General features: G+C 48.5%; 1 protein-coding gene across 3 annotated transcripts in view; it reads left to right on the forward strand.

Annotated features, from left to right (window-relative positions):
* The window catches only part of LOC142467605 (actin-binding protein WASF3-like), a 42173-nt gene that overhangs the window by 21529 nt on the left and 2175 nt on the right, over positions 1-18469 (forward strand). Inside the window, exons 3-9 of one of the 3 annotated variants that reach the window (XM_075573517.1) lie at positions 3920-4054; positions 5950-6103; positions 7036-7153; positions 8279-8350; positions 10224-10399; positions 10917-11177; positions 13226-13620. In XM_075573517.1, the coding sequence (XP_075429632.1) occupies positions 3920-4054; positions 5950-6103; positions 7036-7153; positions 8279-8350; positions 10224-10399; positions 10917-11177; positions 13226-13620 (1311 nt within the window). The remainder of the gene's footprint in view (positions 1-3919; positions 4055-5949; positions 6104-7035; positions 7154-8278; positions 8351-10223; positions 10400-10916; positions 11178-13225; positions 13621-18469) is intronic. The other 2 variants (XM_075573520.1, XM_075573519.1) reach the window with 2 other exon arrangements.

The raw sequence follows: 18469 nt of genomic DNA on the forward strand, positions 1-18469 counted from the left end.
AGAAAAGGATGTGATCAGGGTGAGAAGGAGAAAAGGATGTGATCAGGGTGAGAAGGAGAAAAGGATGTGATCAGGGTGAGAAGGAGAAAAGGATGTGATCAGGGTGAGAAGGAGAAAAGGATGTGATCAGGGTGAGAAGGAGAAGAGGATGTGATCAGGGTGAGAAGGAGAAGAGGATGTGATCAGGGTGAGAAGGAGAAGAGGATGTGATCAGGGTGAGAAGGAGAAAAGGATGTGATCAGGGTGAGAAGGAGAAAAGGATGTGATCAGGGTGAGAAGGAGAAAAGGATGTGATCAGGGTGAGAAGGAGAAGAGGATGTGATCAGGGTGAGAAGGAGAAGAGGATGTGATCAGGGTGAGAAGGAGAAGAGGATGTGATCAGGGTGAGAAGGAGAAGAGGATGTGATCAGGGTGAGAAGGAGAAGAGGATGTGATCAGGGTGAGAAGGAGGAGAGGATGTGATCAGGGTGAGAAGGAGAAAAGGATGTGATCAGGGTGAGAAGGAGAAGAGGATGTGATCAGGGTGAGAAGGAGAAGAGGATGTGATCAGGGTGAGAAGGAGAAAAGGATGTGATCAGGGTGAGAAGGAGAAAAGGATGTGATCAGGGTGAGAAGGAGAAAAGGATGTGATCAGGGTGAGAAGGAGAAGAGGATGTGATCAGGATGAGAAGGAGAAAAGGATGTGATCAGGGTGAGAAGGAGAAGAGGATGTGATCAGGGTGAGAAGGAGAAAAGGATGTGATCAGGGTGAGAAGGAGAAAAGGATGTGATCAGGGTGAGAAGGAGAAGAGGATGTGATCAGGGTGAGAAGGAGAAGAGGATGTGATCAGGGTGAGAAGGAGAAGAGGATGTGATCAGGGTGAGAAGGAGAAGAGGATGTGATCAGGGTGAGAAGGAGAAAAGGATGTGATCAGGATGAGAAGGAGGAAAGGATGTGATCAGGATGAGAAGGAGAAAAGGATGTGATCAGGGTGAGAAGGAGAAGAGGATGTGATCAGGGTGAGAAGGAGCAAAGGATGTGATCAGGGTGAGAAGGAGAAAAGGATGTGATCAGGGTGAGAAGGAGAAAAGGATGTGATCAGGGTGAGAAGGAGAAAAGGATGTGATCAGGGTGAGAAGGAGAAGAGGATGTGATCAGGGTGAGAAGGAGAAAAGGATGTGATCAGGGTGAGAAGGAGAAAAGGATGTGATCAGGGTGAGAAGGAGAAAAGGATGTGATCAGGGTGAGAAAGAGAAAAGGACGTCATCAGGGTGAGAAGGAGAAGAGGATGTGATCAGGGTGAGAAGGAGAAGAGGATGTGATCAGGGTGAGAAGGAGAAAAGGATGTGATCAGGGTGAGAAGGAGAAGAGGATGTGATCAGGGTGAGAAGGAGAAGAGGATGTGATCAGGGTGAGAAGGAGAAAAGGATGTGATCAGGGTGAGAAGGAGAAAAGGATGTGATTGTCACGCTTGTGCTCGCCACAAACCTGGGTCGGACCGCGAGGCTGAGGTGGGGTTGTAAAAGCACCGACCTTAGACCGCGCAGGCTGATCCGGATTGCGCAGTTCGTAGTCATACATAGCAGGGTCGGGACTGGAGAAGGCAGCATCATCGCTGGACAAGCCAGGGTCAGGACTGGAGACATCAGGGTAAACGTTGTTCAAGCAGGAGTTCGGCAACAGGTAGTCAGGAGTTCCCCGCTTCAGCTTAGGAGTGCGGGAGTGGACTCTGCGCGTGCGGCGACCATGGCCCATGGTACTGGTCTCAGGAAAGGGTAGGCAGACCAGAGTGGGCACACCGCCTGGCTGCACTGGTAAACCAGTGCTTCAGCGCAAGAGTCCTGGGCGGACTGGAGAATCCTCCGCTACAACACAGGAACCAGGACACGGCCTCTGCAATGGGGAATGAGCAGCAGACCCTAGGAACCAGAGAGCTGAAGACAACACAGGGGAAACCTCCGCTTCAGCACAGGAGGCAGGAACAGACCGCTGCGAGACACTAGCAGCCGGTCTCAAGAAACAAGGAGCTGAAGTAACATGAAGAGTACTCCGCTTCAGCATCAGGAAACAGGGATCTGAAGTAACATGAAGAGTACTCCGCTTCAGCACAGGAACTAGGACAAAACAGAGATGACAAGCCAGGGGCTTGTGGCAGAACATACAGTGACATCCAGGAAGGACTATGCTCGGCAGGGAGCATTGTGGGAAGGCAGTACTTAAAGGTCAGTGAACCAATAGCAGAAGGGGCGTGTGACAGCATTGCCTCAATGAGTGAATCCAGGCTGCAGTAAATATCAGGAGGTGTTCCAGGACTGCACAGGTCTGTAAGGCAAGGTAAACAGTAAACTGAGGTGTGGATTCCTTACAGTGATCAGGGTGAGAAGGAGATGAGGATGTGAACAGGGTGAGAAGGAGCAAAGGATGTGATCAGGGTGAGAAGGAGAAAATGATGTGATCAGGGTGAGAAGGAGAAGAGGATGTGATCAGGGTGAGAAGGAGAAGAGGATGTGATCAGGGTGAGATGGAGAAGAGGATGTGATCAGGGTGAGAAGGAGAAGAGGATGTGATCAGGGTGAGAAGGAGAAAAGGATGTGATCAGGGTGAGATGGAGAAGAGGATGTGATCAGGGTGAGAAGGAGAAAAGGATGTGATCAGGGTGAGAAGGAGAAGAGGATGTGATCAGGGTGAGAAGGAGAAAAGGATGTGATCAGGGTGAGAAGGAGAAAAGGATGTGATCAGGGTGAGAAGGAGAAAAGTATGTGATCAGGGTGAGAAGGAGAAAAGGATGTGATCAGGGTGAGAAGGAGAAGAGAAAGGTGGCCGGCGATGGAATATATATCGTGGGGTCTCCTTTTAGTGTCCGTGTACGAGCCTCGGCACACAATAAGTAGACTCTGGTTGATGTACTCAGCATCACTATCATTCTCTCCTAATGGTGCGCCACGGCAGATAAGGACCAGGTGCCCCTCCCCCCGTGGCTGCCCCTCCGCCCCACCCCCACGGCTGCCCATTTTCCGGTCTGCTGTATAACCCTGCCCCTATGTGATCCTTTCCTTTCATGTTTAGGGTTGCTACCCATAGCATTCCGAAATTCCCTGATTGTATTAGCCTCTACCACCTCTTCTGGGAGGCGAGTCCACCAATCCACCACTCCTTCTGCCACACATTTCCTCACGTTTGTTCTAACACTTCTCTTCCTTGCAAGTATTTACCTCGTAGAAACCTTTAAAATATTTGAAATCATATCCCTCCTCTCTGCAAAGCTGTGCGTGTTGATGGCCATTAGGGGGGTTATTCAACGGTGATAGTACCAACCGGCCACTATTGCACAGAAACTCCCATTAATTGGAGTTTCCATCTGGCAGTGTCCCAATTGGCACTATGGCAGTGTAACAAATAACACCCCCCCCCCCTACTCTGTCCCGGCTTTTGCAAAAATGTTGCACCCACACTGGCCTCCAGGTGTCACCAGAGAGCTGGAGTGGGGCATGCAACACCCCAAGTCTCAGAAACAAATGAGCAATTGGATCAAAATATGTGTCTCTGCCGCAACTGGAATTGTCGCTTTACAAACGCAGCAGAGGAGCAGTCGTCAGTCGCTTCATTTTTATAGTGAAACGGGATTTATTTGAGTTTTTTAGAACATTATTATTGTATTCATTTTTTTTTTTACATTTCAATTAGGCCCAAATGTGCTTTTCCACCATTTTTTTGCAGGTTTTGAATTTTCTTTCAATTGTGCACAGTACCACTTTTTTGGGATGACTGTCAAGGAGGGAAGTATGCTGATTGCTCCAGCTATGAAGGGACAGGAGGGTCCTGGAGTGTGTAGCGTTCCAAGGCCCTGCAGTCCCCTCTGGCCGGGCGGGTGATATGGGAGACTGTGTTGAGTAGGGACTCCCATCTCCTGTAATATTTGCGTTTCCCGTGCTGCTTCAGGTCGGCACGCAGAGGACATCTTCGGGGAGCTTTTCAATGAAGCCAATAGCTTCTACATGCGCATGAACTCCCTGCAGGAGAGGGTCGACCTGCTGGTCATCAAAGTGACCCAACTGGACTCCACGGTGGAAGAAGGTAACGCAAAGAGCACCCTGATTATTCGGAGTAACTATCCTCCTTATAGCACTGCAGTACTGTTTCTGTCCATGCCAAACCCCCACTCGCCCCAGCTCAGATTCAAGAAGAAGCAGCAGGTAACAGGATAGAGGAACGTCAGCATTATTACACTCACACTGCCATACTCATCTCTATAGGGGCATGTCCCCTAAAGGTGCAGCATTACAGTATACAAGAGACTGGCAGAGATTCTGTAGGTTCAATGGATTAAATATTGGTGACTGTGACCTTTTAATTAAAAAAAAATGACAAGTATTTCAAATTATTCTTTTAGGCCTTGAAGATTTTTTTTCTTTACATACACTCCAAGTAAAGAGGGAGGAGGACGGGGGGGGCGGATCGGGGGCTTATCTTGATTTTTTCATGAGAGGCAGAGATAAAAAAAAATCGGATGTATGCACACACCCTGCATGTCAAAGAACCAGGAAGATAAACAAAAGTCAGGAGATCGTGAATTTAAACAAATCCCAGTTTACAGTGTTTATAAATATTACTAAAACATCTTTCACTAAATGTAACGAACGTGTAAATGGCTGTTTTTTATTTGAATAAAGCATCCATCACCAAGACGTGATTTATTAAGCTGATCACTGTTATAAATTCTGTTTGCAAATGCAATATTAAAGCACAATATTCTGTATTTCGAACTATAACAGCACAGCCTTTCCACATAACATTAACTTCTTAAATAATGTGTTAAACATGCAGTGTGTGTGCCTAATCCTCACTGCACAGCACGACTTCCACCCGATTTGTAACTACTTAGTGAGACGGCCCCAGGGGAGAGATTTTATGTGGCTGTTACATATACTGGGAAACCTTCCCCAGCATCTCCAGAGGACTTGCATTAATTGGGAAAATCAGAGTTTCAATTAATTCAGACACTTCTGGGCTCCTCAGACACAGTACTCAGAACCATCTGACTTACTTTGAGAGACCGTTTATTTGCAAAACGCTAAATGTTTCCTTGGTAAGCGTCATATTGAGTCATTAATCAGGGCAAGCGTTCATTAGGAAACAATTAATGTAGAGATTACAAAATTTACAGATAAGACATCTGGCGATAACGAGCCAGCACATATTAACTCTTTTAGTGCTAAAGGGGTCAGCAGACTTCCAACATAAACTGAGTTATTAGCAGCACATTATAGAGGAAAATATTATTATTATTATTACCACCATTTTTATATCAGGTTCCACATTTTCTAGAGTGCAGTTCAAAGGATAAAAAACCAATGTAACACGCACAAGTTACATTGGCCTTGATACAAACAGTAGGTAGAGAAGTTCCCGTTACATAGAGGTTTTACAGTATATAAACCTATAATACTGGTAACCATTATTAGAGGCCTGCGCTAATTCCTGAAGGCAGTGAAGACTCTGCTCACTTCTATCAGGATACTGGGATCAATCTCACTTTCTGCCACATGTTGCCCACATAAAATATGGCAGCCATGGTCAAAGAATATGTTTGTATCCACTTTATATTTGTCATATTGGTGGCATTTTAGGCTGTATTATGGAATGGAGTATGATTTTTTTTTTACTCATTATTTGACTGACTGTAAGAAAGAAACAAATTAATTTGTTAGAGCGAAGACAAAGTTTTGTGGTTAAACACTGGTCTTTAAAGTGGGAGGACTCCGTTTGAGATTCATTAACAACTGTGTGTGTCCTTGGTGCTTTGGTACTAAATATTTGAGCGTAAGCTTTTCAGGATTGTGATTTATTGAGGAGTAGTCTTGTTTTATTTGCATTTCTATGTGTACAGGCAGCTCTGTAATACATTATTCAGGCTCAGTTGGCGTGCCCTTCTTACTGTGTAACACCTTCCTGTTTACTTGTGGTTACAGTGTCCCTGCAGGATATTAACATGAGGAAGGCATTTAAAAGCTCCACAGTGCAGAACCAGCAGGTGGTGTCCCGAAATTCCATCCCTAACCCCGTGATGGAGATGTACCAGCGCTGTGACAAGCCTCCTCCACTCAACATACTCACGCCTTACAGGTGAGGACTCCTTCACGGGAACAGATATTTAAAGGATCAATCTCTCGTAGGGCCAAAGGGAACTCATTCCAGTGACATGTGTAAGGGAGTCTCATCTGGGTGATTGAAACACTTTTTTTTAACCCAAATCTGACATCTATAAGTATTTGTTATTTATATTTTAAAATGGGACTTGGGGGGGGGGGGTTTGATTTCCTCTGACCTTTTGTGTGATGTCATTGTGTGGTCAGCTAATGCTTGTACAGCCAGAGACATTCTCCCCACCTCCCCTTATCTTTATTGGTTCTCTGATAAGGGCGGGTGGGGGGAGGGGATTTAGGGGAAAGAAAACACTTGAGTGACAAACACTTCCCCATTCAGAGGCCCCTAAGAAATTCAACTGTCCTAACTTTGTGGCATGTGTACCTTTACGTATGTGACATAATCTGTCACTGTGTGACATCATCAAGCAATATATCGTCAGCACCATGATATATCAGCCACTTATACATGAAAAGATACATTGTGAGTTACCTCTCATGTTCAAGTATGTCCTGGGTACAAAATAATAAGTGGACAACATTATAAGTTACACTTACAAACACGTTGAAAGTAAGAACCTTCCGACGTCCTGATGGAACTTAGACAGCAGGCGGATTTGAGAGACTCTGGTACGTTGTTCTAGAAATGGGATGTTCGGTAAGAGAAGGAAGAGCGACCAGATTCTGTAGTGAACCTTGGAACCACAAGTATAAACTTCTTTAATTGCATTATCCTACTAAAAGTCAGAATCACCCTCTTCCACATGAGACACCCCCATACCGTTTCATGGGGTCACCCTTTTGAAGATGAGAAATCACACTCGCAGGTGTGTAAATAGGTTGAGAGCTGTAACAGTTACAGGTTGTAGTAGTTAGTAAGTCTCATAAAACCGTTCTGTTTCTCCTTTTCAGGGATGACAAGAAAGATGGGCTCAGATTCTACACCGATCCCTCCTACTTCTTCATCTTATGGAAGGAGAAGATGTTACAGGCCACAGAAGATAAGAGGAAGGAGAAGAGGAGACAGAAAGTAAGTACAGTGAACCCAGCCCCAATATCTGCTCTTGCTCCTCTTTGTTCATGTCTATAGAGGCATCAAGTACGTTTATCCAAGGTCAGAAATACCTAACAGGTCGGGTGGGGCATGAGCCGCAATTATTAAATATTCTGTAACAAATGTAACAACTTCATTAACATGTTTCTTACATTTGGTACAAAACGAAATGTTAAAACGTGCATTAAGCCAGCTGTGCGCAAACTGGGGGGCACGAGATTGTCTGCGGGGGGCGCGGGGTTTACAGAGGACCCGCGCACTTCCCGAAGGCACTTAAATTAAGTGCCGGGGAAGCGGCAAGGCCTCTGTAAGCTGCACTTGCCTTGCTTCTGGAGACGCGTCGGCATGGCAACGCGGCGTCAAATGACGCGGCGGGGTCATGTGACGTCACGTTGCCATGGCAGAGAGGGAAGCAGCCGGCAATGGGGCGCAGGGAAAAAAGATTGCGCTCCTCTGCATAAAGCCTCAATACAACAAAGTTCCTATAACATGTAATGATGTGACGCACCATTATCCTGATTCTAAATAAAAATAGCTCTGTTGCACGTCTCGCACTGATGGTATGATTGTAGCCTCATGTTGGGATACTAGCCAAATATCACAGTATATATATATATATATATCTATCGCAAATGGAAATATTTCCATTTGCTATATGCTTTGCTGTGGAGGGTTTTTGTCACTTTTTTTTTACCCACAATAACTTAATTATATATATATATATATATATATATATATATATATATATATATATATATATAAATATATATATATATATATTAGTGTGTGTGTATACTGTATATATAGCAAAATGCAGTGGGTGACAGTAATTACAATGTGGCTTGTGCTGATGCCGATACATTGTAGCAACACTGCTGGAGGGATGACCAACTCCCAGAAGGGTATATGGACTTCAGCCTCTCCTCCTCCTCTCTAAGAGGAGCATTTCCCAAAGGAGAAGGGAAGGGGGTGGGGGAGCAGTTTGTCAACATCAGTAAGGATCTGTTGTCTACGTGATGTTTACAGTTGCACGATTTCTGAAGCCTATTGACCATCATGAAACTGCTAAACCTGTCCGTGTGCTTTATAATTGCTCTCCAGCAAGGTCAATGTTCATTGTCAACAAGCCACAAGCATGGATGGGAAAAAAGGAGATCAGATCCATGTACGCAAGTAAGGCAACGTGTAGAGCAATATTATTTCCTTTCCCGCGTCTGTGTCAGATATGAAGGGCCCCACTTTTGAAACGGATTGTTAAACAAACGTTTTTATGCCGTCATACTTAGCAGAGTTCTTTACACTAGGGGATCATTCTATATCCGCTGAAGCAGACAAGCATGCCGGTTTCACATTAAGGTTCCCTATTGACTCCAACTGGAAATTTGGCAAACAAAATTTCTCGATCGGCCGCTGCGGCGGTTATACAGATGCAGCCGATGTTATTACCCGTGTTACTGCGAGCTAACGCACAACATAACGTATTAAATAACACGCGTGTTATCTCCTTAACCATTGCTTTCAATAGCACTATTATTAAATAACGCGGCAGCGGTAACGCAATGCACTGCGTTAATAGTCGCAATATTGTCTGCAACGTCTGTCAAATAAGCCCTAAGAGAGACAGGCAAAGCCCACACATCGCTCGGTCTGCTGGTTCCTTTTATACAGTATGTGAAATGTCCATAACAGAATTCCGCATTCTAGTCTTTGCACACAACAACATAACGTGTATTTTCAAGATAATTACTTACATACAAATATAGTAAAAATGGTGGTTGATGGTGACGTTCCCAATAGGTTTGGATATTGTTGTTGATTGCATAATCTTCTTAATCTTTTCTATTAAATCCGGGTATCTTCTGATGTTAAATCCCCATCTCTTCGGTTCTTAACAAATCTCTTCTCTAAACTTGCTAACACTGCTAGTTATTTATGCAGACAAACCTACCCAGACAGCCATCTTAACTTTAAGTGTTATAGCTAAAATACCACTAATGTCACAATGTCTCCTTGTGAACATATAAGGAACTCGAGCTTCTTGTCTGAAATGATTACCTCAACATATCATCAATTGTCAATGGCAACTGTCTGTCTCTCGCTGTCCTTTCCCCAAATATCTCAGAACAGCCATATGCCTCTTCTCTCAGCTAGAACCTACAGTTGTCAATAATCACTCAGTGCCCAACCTAAACAGGGCAGTTCCAGCAACTTAAAACCATCGTATGACCTTTCTATGTATCCTAGTGGTTAGGAACAGGTCACCCACACCTCTTTTACTTAAATACTTCACATGTAACTGAATCTAGGAAGATTTAACATTATAACTTCAAGAAGGACCTTCAGAGCTTATTCCAGTGTTAAGACATATCTCCTTATCTCTGTAAGACATCCTTTCAACAGTTGTCCTGTAATCACCATGGATATGCTAAAATGTTAGAGGGAAAGACCATTTCTTACACAGTAAAACCCTGGACTTTATTTAGTCTCCAGCGTTTGTGAAGATTTCTTCAGTACCCTTGGTTTTCAACCCAAGCTCTTTGGATGGATCTCCTCAGACTGCTGACTTTTCCTCCTATCTATTTTACTTTCAGTGAAGAAGGGTGGGGGGCCGGGCTGGTCCTGTCTTCCATGGAGTAACAGAGCAGGGAGAGGGAGAAGGGGTGTGATACCTTTTATTGGACCAACAAGTAGTTGATAACGTTACAAGCTTCCAACCTCTCAGGGTCCTTCATCAGGTCCTACCCCGACCCTGAGAGGTTGGAAAGCTTGTAACGTTATCAACTACTTGTTGGTCCAATAAAAGGTATCACACCCCCTACTCCCTCTCCCTCCTCTGTTACTACATTTACAGTGGTCTACACGTGGCCATGATTGTAAGGGTTCAGATTAAACTCTGCTGCCCACCTCCTCACCTCCAAGATAAATCATTATCCTGGAGGAGGAGTTCCTTTGTTTTTTTTAACTGGTCAAACTGAGATTTTCCCTAATGAAAAGGTGGGATCGCAGCTGACCCGCTCACCCTCCGACCCTCTCTGTATGTTTTTAGGAGCAACGCCTGGTGGAAGATCCCACAAGGGAGGTGAAGAAAGTGCGGAAAGCCCGGAACCGGAGGCTGGAATGGAACCTGATGGCGTATGATAAGGAGTTCAGGCCAGATAACAGGTTCTCACCATCCCCCTATCATGGGGCTTCATCCGAGGGATCACTGTCCCCTGATATTAGGCAGGTTCCACTTCTGATGTGTCAGTTTGTTTTATATATAACTCCCAGAATGGCAGATGATTTGTTTGTTTTTAGTACTCTCTGTGGAGTGGTACGTAACATCTGAGCCAGTTTCATTTTTCAGAATCCAATTTCTCTCAGCTGGATTTCTGTTGTTTAATAAATCTGGTGCAGTTTTTGTACCAGCTGTGAAACTGGATAAATAACCCTTGTATGTTTTAATGTTTGTTATCTCTGGAGGTCCGTTGTCTTAGTTTCCCTTTAAACAGCCTGTGATTAAACAATTCCCATTGCTTTGTACAGAATATTCTCAATCTGGTGCTGTTCCAGTTTTGCAGCCGAATACTTACATAAATAGACCTCCTTACTATGCAAGTGGAATTTTCTTTATATAAACAGAAATGAGAAAATGTAAATTAACCCTTTCAGTTCTGGGTGGGATGTCTGGAAACCATTAAACCTGTGCTCCTACCTCCAGCGCTCTCATAACCTGGCTGTTTTTTTTAACCGCTTGCAGGTGTTATGCATCCGATCTTGATCACTCGTACCCGGCCAGCCCCAATCACCCTTCACAGCAGACCTTGGCTGCAGCCCCTCATCTGACAGCGGAGAAGAAGGAGATCATTTTGATGGCCAGCCAGGCACAAGAGCATGGCTACCGCTCGTCGGCTCCTGGGAGCCGGCACAACAGTCTGAACAGAGCACAGCAACCTCATGTACCACAGCCAGCCGAGACCACTCTCAATGGGCCACGGCCACAAGTGCTGAAGGATTATGGGTAAGCATCCCACTTTTGTTGTCATGTTATAGAAGTAACTCCAGAAAGCCTACCTCCTTTACTAGGGTCGCCAGACGTCCCGTATATAAGGGACTGTCCCCTATTGCGTTGACTTGTCCCGTTGTCTGTTGGGACGCATAATTGTCCCATATATCAGCGCTTTTGTGTTAAAAGCCTGAACTAAAAATTACTGCAATTTAATCAGTCATAAAAAATTATTCAAATAATAAAGTTAGGCCGCTGCCTGGTCGTCTCACAATACCCTGACCCCCATCCCTATAGGCGCTACTTTTTGTGCAACCGCTATGTGTTAGGTCAGCACGCATCTTTCCCCGCCCCGGGCCAAGCGCAGAGATAATAACAACCAAAGAATATCGCGGTCACGCGGGAGATACCGTTCAGCTCCAAGTATTCGCCAAACATTCGATCCCTCATTATGACGTCACCACATTCATACTGAAGTATAACAACTTAAATGTGGCAATCCTATCCTTAACCCTTTCTCTGCCAGAGGAGAAGACTGCAACTTCACAGAGCCACATGTGTCATAGGGCAGAAACATGTTGGGTGGGATGGGAGTTGAACCCACGTTTGGCAAATAATTCTTCCTTTGAGGGACTAGTGCTTTCAGTGATAATGTGAAGTCTGGTTTCAGCACCCTGGAGAGCTCCCACTGCAGATGTAGCAATAACCTGCATGCTCAATAATGCATCTCAGCACAGACCATGCATTGCAGCAATAACCTGCATGCTCAATAATGCATCTAAGCACAGACCATGCATTGCAGCAATAACCTGCATGCTCAATAATGCATCTAAGCACAGACCATGCATTGCAGCAATAACCTGCATGCTCAATAATGCATCTAAGCACAGACCATGCATTGCAGCAATAACCTGCATGCTCAATAATGCATCTAAGCACAGACCATGCATTGCAGCAATAACCTGCATGCTCAATAATGCATCTAAGCACAGACCATGCATTGCAGCAATAACCTGCATGCTCAATAATGCATCTAAGCACAGACCATGCATTGCAGCAATAACCTGCATGCTCAATAATGCATCTAAGCACAGACCATGCATTGCAGCAATACGACCCTAGCACAAGAGATGGACACTTTTTTTTTTTTTTGCGAATTTGGATCCGCAGCGAATTGGGCCGGTTCCTTTGGTCCGCGGATTTCAACGGATCAATGTCAAAAAGGGCGATTCGTGGTTTGCGGATTTTTTTATTATTATTACCAATACACGCTGCGGCTTCCGCAACCCATGGATACATTTGTAGATTCCGATCCACGAATTCAGCGTTGCGTTGGCAGATCCTTAAGTATTTTAAGAATATGGCGACGGATCGCTGAATCCGCAGATTGGATTCTACAAATCTGTCCACGGGTTGTATCCAATGGCGGAGTTTGATGAATCCGCGTGGATTGAAACCGACCAAATCCATTTGTGGATTTAACACCGCAAAACGGATTTTTTGGGGGTAATATCAGCGGAAATCCGGGAAATGTATTTGGGCGGATTCGTCCGTCTCTACCTGGCACCATCAGCGACAGCACTATGATTAACCTATTCATTGCCAGAGAGCATTGCTACCCAAAGCGGTTGCACTGTGTTTGATGTTGTACAGATGCAGCGAGGGTTATCGCTCTCGCCGGCGTTTCGCAGTGGGACGTGTTTTTGATATTCTGCGTTATCGCTGCTGTGGAATGGGTTATCATGTCGCACAATAAAGCTACATCTGCAGGGAAATCCAATGTCAAAAGTTACTCACAGTGCCGCGATATATAACACTGACAATGCACCCAATGTAACCACCAAGCCAGGTATTGGGGATATCCCTGCTTCAGCACAGGTGGCTCAGTCAGTGGTGCAGTCTTTGATATGCCACCTGTGCTGAAGCAGGCATATCCTTAAAATCTAACCTGTTGAGGACTGGAGTTGGCCACCTGTGCTAAGAGGTGGAATAAAGTGACTCATGTAACAGTGAAGAGCAGGTGTAATGTATCTGTAGCTAACTTATTCCTTCTTCCCATTCAGTGGTCAGCAGATGCCGATGGCGGAATACTTTACGCCCCCTGCCCCGCCGCCGCCTCCTCCCATGATCCCCTCTGCGCAAACTGCGTTTGACAGCCCCATTTCAGCTCCAGCTCCAATGGCCCCCAATGTCGCGGCCTCCATGGCCCTCTCGTCATATGCCCCTCCACCCCCTCCGGCCCCACCCTGTCCATATTCTGGCTCTCCCCCTCCTCCAGCTGGCTCCATGGGGCCCCCTGTAGCCCCACCCCCTCCCCCACCCGGCCCCCCAACTCTCACTGCCTCCCCTGCTCACTCAGCCTCTCCTCACACTGTCACTGTTGAACCAAGGAAATCTCAGATCCCACTCATCCCGATGAGCGATGCCAGGAGTGACCTGCTGGCTGCAATTCGCAGAGGTAAGTGGCAACTACCTAGGACCCTGGGCAGACACTACGGGGAAGAACTACTTATATCTCGGGAACTGGTGTCACCCTGGAGGTTGGGCGCATATTCCTCCAGGGACCCACTGTTTGAGATAATACAAAGAGCAGCTGACCTAACACTACACATACCCGAGGACTTCCCAGGAGTACAGTGCAGGCGTACACAAGGGGCTCCCAGGAGTATAGTGCAGGCGTACACGAGGGGTTCCCAGGAGTACAGTGCAGGCGTACACAAGGGGTTCCCAGGAGTACAGTGCAGGCGTACACAAGGGGTTCCCAGGAGTACAGTGCAGGCGTACACAAGGGGTTCCCAGGAGTACAGTGCAGGTGTACACAAGGGGCTCCCAGGAGTACAGTGCAGGTGTACACAAGGGGCTCCCAGGAGTATAGTGCAGGCATACACGAGGGGTTCCCAGGAGTACAGTGCAGGCATACACAAGGGGTTCCCAGGAGTACAATGCAGGCGTACACAAGGGGCTCCCAGGAGTATAGTGCAGGCGTACACGAGGGGTTCCCAGGAGTACAGTGCAGGCGTACACAAGGGGTTCTCAGGAGTACAGTGCAGGCGTACACAAGGGGTTCCCAGGAGTACAATGCAGGCGTACACAAGGGGCTCCCAGGAGTATAGTGCAGGCGTACACGAGGGGTTCCCAGGAGTACAGTGCAGGCGTACACAAGGGGTTCCCAGGAGTACAGTGCAGGCGTACACAAGGGGTTCCCAGGAGTACAGTGCAGGCGTACACAAGGGGTTCCCAGGAGTACAGTGCAGGTGTACACAAGGGGCTCCCAGGAGTACAGTGCAGGCATACACAACAGGTTCCCAGGAGTACAGTGCAGGCGTACACAAGGGGTTCCCAGGAGTACAGTGCAGGCATACACAAGGGGTTCCCAGGAGTACAGTGCAGGCGTACACAAGGGGTTCCCAGGAGTACAGTGCAGGCGTACACAAGGGGTTCCCAGGAGTACAGTGCAGGCGTACACAAGGGGTTCTCAGGAGTACAGTGCAGGCGTACACAAGGGGTTCCCAGGAGTACAGTGCAGGTGTACACAAGGGGCTCCCAGGAGTACAGTGCAGGCGTACACAACAGGTTCCCAGGAGTACAGTGCAGGTGTACACGAGGGGTTCCCAGGAGTACAGTGCAGGCGTACACAACAGGTTCACAGGAGTACAGTGCAGGCGTACACAACAGGTTCCCAGGAGTACAATGCAGGCGTACACAAGGGGCTCCCAGGAGTACAATGCAGGCGTACACAAGGGGTTCCCAGGAGTACAGTGCAGGCGTACACAAGGGGTTCCCAGGAGTACAGTGCAGGCGTACACAAGGGGTTCCCAGGAGTACAGTGCAGGCGTACACAACAGGTTCCCAGGAGTACAGTGCAGGCGTACACAAGGGGTTCCCAGGCGTACACAAGGGGCTCCCAGGAGTACAGTGCAGGCGTACACAAGGGGCTCCCAGGAGTACAGTGCAGGCGTACACAACAGGTTCCCAGGAGTACAGTGCAGGCGTACACAAGGGGTTCCCAGGAGTACAGTGCAGGTGTACACGAGGGGTTCCCAGGAGTACAATGCAGGCGTACACAAGGGGTTCCCAGGAGTACAGTGCAGGCGTACACAAGGGGTTCCCAGGAGTACAGTGCAGGCGTACACAAGGGGTTCCCAGGCGTACAGTGCAGGCATACACAAGGGGTTCCCAGGAGTACAGTGCAGGCGTACACAAGGGGTTCCCAGGAGTACAGTGCAGGCGTACACAACGGGTTCCCAGGAGTACAGTGCAGGCATACACAACAGGTTCCCAGGAGTACAATGCAGGCGTACACAACAGGTTCCCAGGAGTACAGTGCAGGCGTACACAAGGGGTTCCCAGGAGTACAGTGCAGGCGTACACAAGGGGTTCCCAGGAGTACAATGCAGGCGTACACAAGGGGTTCCCAGGAATACAGTGCAGGCGTACACAAGGGGTTCCCAGGAGTACAGTGCAGGCGTACACAAGGGGTTCCCAGGAGTACAGTGCAGGCGTACACAAGGGGTTCCCAGGAGTACAGTACAGGCGTACACATGGGGTTCCCAGGAGTATAGTGCAAGCGTACACAAGGGGTTCCCAGGAGTACAATGCAGGTGTACACAAGGGGTTCCCAGGAGTACAGTGCAGGCGTACACAAGGGGTTCCCAGGAGTACAGTGCAGGCATACACAACGGGTTCCCAGGAGTACAGTGCAGGCGTACACAAGGGGTTCCCAGGAGTACAGTGCAGGCGTACACAAGGGGTTCCCAGGAGTACAGTACAGGCGTACACAAGGGGTTCCCAGGAGTACAATGCAGGCATACACAAGGGGTTCCCAGGAGTACAGTGCAGGCGTACACAAGGGGTTCCCAGGAGTACAGTGCAGGTGTACACAAGGGGTTCCCAGGAGTACAGTACAGGCGTACACATGGGGTTCCCAGGAGTACAGTGCAGGCGTACACAAGGGGTTCCAGGAGTACAGTGCAGGCGTACACAAGGGGTTCCCAGGAGTACAGTGCAGGCGTACACAAGGGGTTCCCAGGAGTACAGTGCAGGCGTACACAAGGGGTTCCCAGGAGTACAGTGCAGGCGTACACAAGGGGTTCCCAGGAGTACAGTACAGGCGTACACAAGGGGTTCCCAGGAGTACAGTGCAGGCGTACACAAGGGGTTCCCAGGAGTACAGTGCAGGCGTACACAAGGGGTTCCCAGGAGTACAGTACAGGCGTACACATGGGGTTCCCAGGAGTATAGTGCAAGCGTACACAACAGGTTCCCAGGAGTACAGTGCAGGCGTACACAAGGGGTTCCCAGGAGTACAGTGCAGGCGTACACAAGGGGTTCCCAGGAGTACAATGCAGGCGTACACAAGGGGTTCCCAGGAATACTGTGCAGGCGTACACAAGGGGTTCCCAGGAGTACAGTGCAGGCGTACACAAGGGGTTCCCAGGAGTACAGTGCAGGCGTACACAAGGGGTTCCCAGGAGTACAGTACAGGCGTACACATGGGGTTCCCAGGAGTATAGTGCAAGCGTACACAAGGGGTTCCCAGGAGTACAATGCAGGTGTACACAAGGGGTTCCCAGGAGTACAGTGCAGGCGTACACAAGGGGTTCCCAGGAGTACAGTGCAGGCATACACAACGGGTTCCCAGGAGTACAGTGCAGGCGTACACAAGGGGTTCCCAGGAGTACAGTGCAGGCGTACACAAGGGGTTCCCAGGAGTACAGTACAGGCGTACACAAGGGGTTCCCAGGAGTACAATGCAGGCGTACACAAGGGGTTCCCAGGAGTACAGTGCAGGCGTACACAAGGGGTTCCCAGGAGTACAGTGCAGGTGTACACAAGGGGTTCCCAGGAGTACAGTACAGGCGTACACATGGGGTTCCCAGGAGTACAGTGCAGGCGTACACAAGGGGTTCCCAGGAGTACAGTGCAGTCGTACACAAGGGGTTCCCAGGAGTACAGTACAGGCGTACACAAGGGGTTCCCAGGAGTACAGTGCAGGCGTACACAAGGGGTTCCCAGGAGTACAGTGCAGGCGTACACAAGGGGTTCCCAGGAGTACAGTGCAGGCGTACACAAGGGGTTCCCAGGAGTACAGTACAGGCGTACACAAGGGGTTCCCAGGAGTACAGTGCAGGCGTACACAAGGGGTTCCCAGGAGTACAGTGCAGGCGTACACAAGGGGTTCCCAGGAGTACAGTACAGGCGTACACATGGGGTTCCCAGGAGTATAGTGCAAGCGTACACAAGGGGTTCCCAGGAGTACAATGCAGGTGTACACAAGGGGTTCCCAGGAGTACAGTGCAGGCATACACAAGGGGTTCCCAGGAGTACAGTGCAGGCATACACAAGGGGTTCCCAGGCGTACAGTGCAGGCATACACAAGGGATTCCCAGGAGTACAGTGCAGGCGTACACAAGGGGTTCCCAGGAGTACAATGCAGGCGTACACAAGGGGTTCCCAGGCGTACAGTGCAGGCGTACACAAGGGGTTCCCAGGAGTACAGTGCAGGCGTACACAAGGGGTTCCCAGGCGTACAGTGCAGGCGTACACAAGGGGTTCCCAGGAGTACAGTGCAGGCGTATACAAGGGGTTCCCAGGAGTACAGTGCAGGCGTACACAAGGGGTTCCCAGGAGTACAGTACAGGCGTACACAAGGGGTTCCCAGGAGTACAATGCAGGCGTACACAAGGGGTTCCCAGGAGTACAGTGCAGGCGTACACAAGGGGTTCCCAGGAGTACAGTGCAGGTGTACACAAGGGGTTCCCAGGAGTACAGTACAGGCGTACACATGGGGTTCCCAGGAGTACAGTGCAGGCGTACACAAGGGGTTCCCAGGAGTACAGTGCAGTCGTACACAAGGGGTTCCCAGGAGTACAGTACAGGCGTACACAAGGGGTTCCCAGGAGTACAGTGCAGGCGTACACAAGGGGTTCCCAGGAGTACAGTGCAGGCGTACACAAGGGGTTCCCAGGAGTACAGTGCAGGCGTACACAAGGGGTTCCCAGGAGTACAGTACAGGCGTACACAAGGGGTTCCCAGGAGTACAGTGCAGGCGTACACAAGGGGTTCCCAGGAGTACAGTGCAGGCGTACACAAGGGGTTCCCAGGAGTACAGTACAGGCGTACACATGGGGTTCCCAGGAGTATAGTGCAAGCGTACACAAGGGGTTCCCAGGAGTACAATGCAGGTGTACACAAGGGGTTCCCAGGAGTACAGTGCAGGCATACACAAGGGGTTCCCAGGAGTACAGTGCAGGCATACACAAGGGGTTCCCAGGCGTACAGTGCAGGCATACACAAGGGATTCCCAG

This window comes from Ascaphus truei, chromosome 16 (assembly GCF_040206685.1).
Source record: "Ascaphus truei isolate aAscTru1 chromosome 16, aAscTru1.hap1, whole genome shotgun sequence".
Classification (NCBI taxonomy): Eukaryota; Metazoa; Chordata; class Amphibia; order Anura; family Ascaphidae; genus Ascaphus; species Ascaphus truei.